Here is a 7,754-nt window from a genome sequence, read left to right as displayed (position 1 = left end):
ATACTAAATGTCTCCTAAAACTACCAGGATACAAATACACTGAGTACAGTAAGTTTATTAAATCACTGAATTTATCTGGTGTTTCTATCAGGAGGAAGCTGGAACAAACTGAGCCTGGACCTGAACCCAGCTGTTTGTCTATGAAGAGTGACTGGTCTATGGGTCATCCTATAGTCTTCAAAGATGGACGCCACTCTGTTGATCAAAGGTGAGGATTTCAAACTGATAATGATGAAGTCAGAAGGTCACTCAGGTAAAACTCTTTTACACCACATGGTTCCTCTCTTCATCCTGATTGGACAGCATGACTTTTCAACCATCATGGTCACCTCACTGCATCATTTCCTGTCTTTGCTGCACTGAATACAGCTTCAACATTGAAACATTTCTACATGAAACATTGATTTCATACTAAATGTCTCCTAAAACTACCAGGATACAAATACACTGAGTACAGTAGGTTCATTAAATCACTGAATTTATCTGGTGTTTCTATCAGGAGGAAGCTGGAACAAACTGAGCCTGGACCTGAACCCAGCTGTTTGTCTATGAAGAGTGACTGGTCTATGGGTCATCCTATAGTCTTCAAAGATGGACGCCACTCTGTTGATCAAAGGTGAGGATTTCAAACTGATGATGAAGTCAGAAGGTCACTCAGGTAAAACTCTTTTACACCACATGGTTCCTCTCTTCATCCTGATTGGACAGCATGACTCTTCAACCATCATGGTCACCTCACTGCATCATTTCCTGTCTTTGCTGCACTGAATACAGCTTCAACATCAACATTGGAACATTTCTACATGAAACATTGATTTCATACTAAATGTCTCCTAAAACTACCAGGATACAAATACACTGAGTACAGTAGGTTTATTAAATCACTGAATTTATCTGGTGTTTCTATCAGGAGGAAGCTGGAACAAACTGAACCTGGACCTGAACCCAGCTGTTTGTCCATGAAGAGTGACTGGTCTATGGGTCATCCTATAGTCTTCAAAGATGGATGCCACTCTGTTGATCAAAGGTGAGGATTTCAAACTGATGATGATGATGAAGTCAGAAGGTCACTCAGGTAAAACTCTTTTACACCACATGGTTCCTCTCTTCATCCTGATTGGACAGCATTACTCTTCAACTTCAGCAGTGTACAGTGAGGGAGGGAGAGCTACATGGAGGGCTTGGTGAGAGCTGTTGGGACTAAACCAAACTGACTGGTGAAGAAAACAGTGAGCTGAAAGACTGAGCTGTTGATTCTCAGTGGGATCAGCAGGACTAGTAAACCTTTACCACTACAGGGACTCATCTGATCCACATCCAGATATCAGTTCATGGACCTTTACTTTGTGTTTGTCTCTTTGTGGACAGACACAATGTGAGCTGATTGTACATGATTCCTCCACAGAGAGGACCAGGAGCGCTCAGAGGTTCCCAGAGGTCAGTCTGCCCAGCAGCATCAAACACACCTGGACTCCATATTTATGGTCTGTACATGTACACGTATTTTTACATCTATTCTGTTCACAATCATCTCCATTCTGCACTTTGTAGACCAGTGGATTGTCAGTCTGTCCAACATGGATCTGATGTTTGGTTCCATGGTTTTAGTTTGTGTTATTCATAGAATATTCTGTTGCAGCTGCTGGAGGAGAACATCGTCACTTTTGTGAAGAACGAGCTGAAGAAGATCCAGAAGGGACTGAGTTCAGATTACCCAGAATGCTTACAGAGTCAGAGGGAGGATGAGGAGGTGCTGGATGGTGAGGATGAAGAGCAGAGGAGGAGCAGCAGAGATGAATTTCTGAAGATCACACTGCACTTCCTGATGAGAATGAAGCAGGAGGAGCTGGCTGACTGTCTGCAGAGCAGTAAGAGGATTTCTCTAAAGATTTAACAGGCTGGATAAATGGGACGTTTACTAATGTCTCAAGAGATGGACCAACATATATTCATAGACTCATTCTTTGAGGAAATTACATGTTGAAATCTATTCTTTGACTCATTGATCTTCTTTGTTGTGTGTTCATTCAGGACTTCTTGCTCCAGTTTGTCAGCGTAAACTCAAATCTAACCTGAAGAAGAAGTTCCAGTGTGTGTTTGAGGGGATCGCTAAAGCAGGAAACCCAACCCTTCTGAATCAGATCTACACAGAGCTCTACATCACAGAGGGAGGGACTGCACAGGTCAATGATGAACATGAGGTCAGACAGATTGAAACAGCATCCAGGAAACCACACAGACCAGAAACAACCATCAGACAAGAAGACCTCTTTAAAGCCTCACCTGGAAGAGAGGAACCAATCAGAACAGTGATGACAAAGGGAGTGGCTGGCATTGGGAAAACAGTCTTAACACAGAAGTTCACTCTGGACTGGGCTGAAGGCAAAGCCAACCAGGCCATACAGTTCACATTTCCATTCACTTTCAGAGAGCTGAATGTGCTGAAAGAGAAAAAGTTCAGCTTGGTGCAACTTGTTCACCACTTCTTCAGTGAAACCAAAGAAGCAGGAATCTGCAGGTTTGAAGAGTTCCAGGTTCTGTTCATCTTTGACGGTCTGGATGAGTGTCGACTTCCTCTGGACTTCCACAACAATGAGGTCCTGACTGATTTAACAGAGTCCACTTCAGTGGATGTGCTGCTGACAAACCTCTTCAGGGGGAAACTGCTTCCCTCTGCTCGCCTCTGGATAACCACAAGACCTGCAGCAGCCAATCAGATCCCTCCTGAATGCATTGATATGGTGACAGAGGTCAGAGGGTTCAGTGACCCACAGAAGGAGGACTACTTCAGGAAGAGATTCAGAAATAAGGAGCAGGCCAGCAGGATCATCTCCCACATCAAGACCTCACGAAGCCTCCACATCATGTGCCACATCCCAGTCTTCTGCTGGATCACTGCTACAGTTCTGGAGGAGGTATTGAAGACCAGAGAGGGAGGAGAGCTGCCCAAGACCCTGACTGAGATGTACATCCACTTCCTGGTGGTCCAGTCCAAACTGAAGAAGGTCAAGTATGATGGAGGAGCTGAGACAGATCCACACTGGAGTCCAGAGAGCAGGAAGATGACTGAGTCTCTGGGAAAACTGGCTTTTGATCAGCTGCAGAAAGGCAACCTGATCTTCTATGAATCCGACCTGACAGAGTGTGGCATCGATATCAGAGCAGCCTCAGTGTACTCAGGAGTGTTCACACAGATCTTTAGAGAGGAGAGAGGACTGTACCAGAACAAGGTGTTCTGCTTCGTCCATCTGAGTGTTCAGGAGTTTCTGGCTGCTCTTCATGTCCATCTGACCTTCATCAACTCTGGTGTCAATCTGCTGTCAGAAGAACAAACAACCTCTCGGTTGTCTAAAGTCTCTAGAGACAAACCTGAACTAACACGTCTCTACCAAAGTGCTGTGGACAAGGCCTTACAGAGTCCAAATGGACACCTGGACTTGTTCCTCCGCTTCCTCCTGGGTCTTTCACTGAAGACCAATCAGAACCTCCTACGAGGTCTGCTGACACAGAGAGGAAGTAGCTCACACACCAATCAGAGAACAGTCCAGTACATCAAGGAGAAGATCAGTGAGGATGTGTCTCCAGAGACAAGCATCAATCTGTTCCACTGTCTGAATGAACTGAATGATCGTTCTCTAGTGGAGGAGATCCAACAGTCCCTGAGATCAGGACGTCTCTCCAAAGATAAACTCTCTCCCTCTCAGTGGTCAGCTCTGGTCTTCATTTTGCTGTCATCAGAAAAAGATCTGGACGTGTTTGACCTGAAGAAATACTCTGCTTCAGAGGAGGCACTTCTGAGGCTGCTGCCAGTGGTCAAAGCCTCCAACAAAGCTCTGTAAGTACAGAAAGAGTTAGATTCAAATATCATAATTTAATTATGCTGCTATCTTTTCTACTTATTGCTTATTTTTTCTTCATCCTTGTCTCTTCAGACTGAGTGTCTGTAACCTCTCAGAGAGAAGCTGTGAAGCTCTGTCCTCAGTCGTCAGCTCCCAGTCCTCTAGTCTGAGAGAACTGGACCTGAGTAACAACCACCTGCAGGATTCAGGAGTGAAGTTACTGTCTGCTGGACTGGAGAGTCCACACTGTGAACTGGAAACTCTCAGGTCAAGATTCAATTAATGTCCACTTAATGTCCTTATTTACATAAATGGGTAAACTCGTAACCTTCATAAGATTGTCTCTGCTTGCATGACTCCAATCAAATATTTAATTTCAATATATATCTATAAACATATTTTACATAGTTTTTTTCTCACTCTGTTGTTATAACTTGAAATATTAGAGATGAATCAGAGAGTTATCAGTAATGTTGTCAGATTGTTGATGGACATTAGTGGGTGTTTGGTCGTGACTAGAAAACAATCAGTAACAATGTTAATGTAATCCCACAGTAGCCGACACTATCTCAGTACTGCAGTGACCTTCCAGCCCTCATAGTTCCCTCAGTGTGTTGTTTTGTGTGTTTGCAGGCTGTCAGGCTGTCTGATCACAGAGGATGGCTGTGTTTCTTTGGCCTCAGCTCTGAGAACCAACCCCTCCCATCTGAGAGAGCTGGACCTGAGCTACAATCATCCAGGAGACTCAGGAGTGAAGATGCTGTCTGCTGGACTGGAGGATCCACACTGGAGACTTGAAACTCTCAGGTATGAAGAGGCCTGCTGCAGCCACAGACAATCAGTCTGATAGAGGAGGTAGAGCTGGAGACTTTCTCTCTGTCACACTGTCAGCCTGGTTAATATGACCCTGACACACCAAGCTGACCTTAAACTACCAGAGACTCCCACTTTGTGTCCCACATCAGACCATCAATACAGAAATAAGTAGTCAGGGAACAGTAGCCAGGATGAGCCCAAGCAGGGAGGGAAGGTGATGAAACTGTTGTTTTTCTGGAGCGTTGTGTTGTTTCTAATTTAGAAAATAGGACAGTGGTGTATCCTGACACGTTGACGGGCATCATGGTGGGTTGACATGAGTCAACGTAATAATATATCATGAATAAGTGAACATAATGAGCTGTCGTCATGGGCCGATCAGAAGAAGCTCCAGTGAAGTAAAAGAATATGAGCTGAACGTGAAGAACAAAGCTCTCTGGATGAGAGCGATGTAATGTCCATGTTTCCATGCTGCTCTGACCCCCCTCCTCCTTTCAGGGCGGAGCCTGCTGGAGTCCGATGGTTCAGACCAGGTCTGAGGAAGTGTGAGTGTGCTTTGAATTTGATTCATGAAAAGAATCTTCAAACTGTGACATCACTCATTCACATCTCTGATGTCATCATCAAACAGATGATAGATTAATAACTGCAGCTGTATTGTGTCTTGTTCTCTCCATCAGACTCCTGTGAACTCACACTCGACACAAACACAGTACACAAAAACCTCAAACTGACTGACAACAACAGGAAGATGATATGTGTGGAGGAGAATCAGTTATATCCTAATCATCCAGACAGGTTTGATCACTGGTCTCAGCTGCTGTGTGAAACTGGTCTGACTGGTCGCTGTTACTGGGAGGTCGAGTGGAGAGGAGAGGTTTATATATCAGTGAGTTACAGAGGAATCAGAAGGAAAGGAGACAGTGATGATTGTTGGTTTGGATGGAATGATCAGTCCTGGAGTCTGTACTGCTCTGATGATGGTTACTTTGTCCTTCACAACAAGACAAGAACACACATCTCCTCCTCCTCCTCCTCCTCCTCCTCCTCCTCCTCCTCCACCTCCTCTGGTAGAGTAGCAGTGTATGTGGACTGTCCTGCTGGCTCTCTGTCCTTCTACAGAGTCTCGTCTGACACACTGATCCACCTCCACACCTTCAACACCACATTCACTGAACCTCTTTATCCTGGGTTTGGGATCTGGTTCAGGTCCAGGTTCAGTTCTGTTTCCTCAATGTCTCTGTGTTCTCTGTAGGAGGAGAGTCTCCTCCTGCTAGAGAAACTGTTTCTCTGCTGACCAGGTAGTTCAGTCTGTACAAGATCACACACAGCTGATGTTAGTTGGGACCAACCTGATCTCTCAGTGGTTGTAGATGCAGTTGGAGCAGGTGAGGGGTACCAGAGCTGGTCTGGACTCTGGGGGGTTGAGAGCTCTCTGGGACTTGTGGTGTTGCAGATGGATGTGTGAAAGAGCTGAGTGAGGTCCATGTGATGACCTGGCATGATGTGTTGTCAGAGAGAAGCTGTGAAACATCTTTGACTTTGTGTATAAAACTGAACTTTGTTGTCTTGAAACATTTGTTTGTGTGAAGAAAAACCTCCGAATGTCAAACAAGAGTCTTTGTGGATCAAACTCAGCTTCTGTGGAAAAAGAATCAGAAGTTGTAAAGAGTTGTTTTGATCTGAACAAACTAAATTCATCATCTCTGATCATCGTGTAACAAATGAACAAACTTTGAGAAGTGACGTTGAAATAAAAAGAAATCAAAGTTTTGGATGATTCTAGATAATAAAGCACATAAACATCACGTCAAAGCAGAAATGTCCAAATCCATCCCAGCACTGTATAAAATGAAGGATTAGTTCAATCCAGCTTCATTCTTCACGTCGTATTGTTCACTGTTACTTCATTCATCACTGACTGAGCTCTTTTGATGAAACTCATAGAAACAAATCAAAAGAAGTTTGAACCGAAATACTGATCAAGAACCAACTCAGCTGTTTATTCAATGAAAGGCTGCAACATTCAGAGAGTTGGTGGGTTTTCAAACAGCACAGATCAGGTTTAAGGTGAGAAACTAATGAGGACCTGAAAGAGGAATCTGCAGGTTTAAGGACTGATGTCAAACACCACTTGTGTTGAAGAGGTGAACGTGTGGAGCAGCTGTAGTGAGGACATCAATCAGGAAGTGAGACCTAAAGCTCAGCCATGAAGCCTTCTGTGGTTTTATCACTGATCATGTGTCATTGATCTTCATTCATGTATTAATGTGTGATCATAGATGCTTTTTTAGGATTCTGTTCAGGCTTCTGGTTTGGAGTCTGTCGGCTTATTGGTGATCAGAACTTTTGAGGTTTTTCACTTTTCTTTTCTTTACTTTTTATATCACCTGTTTGTGTAACCTTTAACCTTTTTATTGTATAAACCAAATAAAACTGGTTTGTATTTTGTACATTCCAACCAAAGTCCAGTGTTGCTGGTCTCTGAGGGTCTCTGAGACTCTCTGAGGGTGTCTGAGGGTGTCTGCGTAGTCTCCATGAGGTCAGAGAGCTCTTCTCCTGAGAGGCTGACAGCACTGAATGATTGATGTGAATGTGAGTAACAGACCTGCTACAAGCTGAGCTTAAATGCTGCTCTTCAATCTGATGTGATTTACTAACTGGTGTTCATGTGATCACAGGACTTAGACATTAGCTGTTGTGTTTTTGGTGAAGCAATAGGGGTCAGATTATCATCTAAATGTAGGGTGATAGGGTCAGTTACGCAGCAAGGCTGTTTACCTTTTCATTGGTGTTAGTAAAGTAGAGATAGTCACATTAGTCTGACGTCAAACAGATTAAAGACTCAATAATCTGCGGCTTTTCACTCTGAACTAAATACATCTTTTGTTTTCTGCTCCACTGTTTCTTCTTCTTTGTTTTAGTGTAAACCTTTAATTTCACTTCATTCTCCCTCCAAAGTGTCCCTCCAGTGGTCAGAGTGAGCAACTGCAGCACTCTCCACTCAACACTGTTCATATTAATACACACAACAAGCATACTAGCGTTTCCTGTGAATCCTTTCAGAATAAAGCTCTGTTCCGTCTTCTCTCCTGTAAC

General features: G+C 43.8%; 1 protein-coding gene across 1 annotated transcript in view; it reads left to right on the top strand.

The window, feature by feature from the left end:
• The window catches only part of LOC137886353 (NACHT, LRR and PYD domains-containing protein 3-like), a 9,946-nt gene extending 2,831 nt beyond the window's left edge, over positions 1–7,115 (top strand). Inside the window, exons 6-15 of the mRNA XM_068728785.1 lie at positions 92–208; positions 500–616; positions 911–1,027; positions 1,406–1,484; positions 1,640–1,868; positions 2,032–3,835; positions 3,933–4,106; positions 4,473–4,646; positions 5,154–5,200; positions 5,336–7,115. Of these exons, the coding sequence (XP_068584886.1) occupies positions 92–208; positions 500–616; positions 911–1,027; positions 1,406–1,484; positions 1,640–1,868; positions 2,032–3,835; positions 3,933–4,106; positions 4,473–4,646; positions 5,154–5,200; positions 5,336–5,910 (3,433 nt within the window). The 3' untranslated portion in view covers positions 5,911–7,115. The remainder of the gene's footprint in view (positions 1–91; positions 209–499; positions 617–910; positions 1,028–1,405; positions 1,485–1,639; positions 1,869–2,031; positions 3,836–3,932; positions 4,107–4,472; positions 4,647–5,153; positions 5,201–5,335) is intronic.
• The last annotated feature ends 639 nt before the right edge of the window (positions 7,116–7,754 follow it).

Source organism: Cebidichthys violaceus, unplaced genomic scaffold (genome assembly GCF_023349555.1).
Source record: "Cebidichthys violaceus isolate CVI_PGR_0920_01 unplaced genomic scaffold, fCebVio1.0.p SCAF_43, whole genome shotgun sequence".
Classification (NCBI taxonomy): Eukaryota; Metazoa; Chordata; class Actinopteri; order Perciformes; family Stichaeidae; genus Cebidichthys; species Cebidichthys violaceus.
The sequence above is the reverse complement of the archived record's forward strand: the minus strand, read 5'-3'. Positions and strand labels throughout refer to the sequence as shown.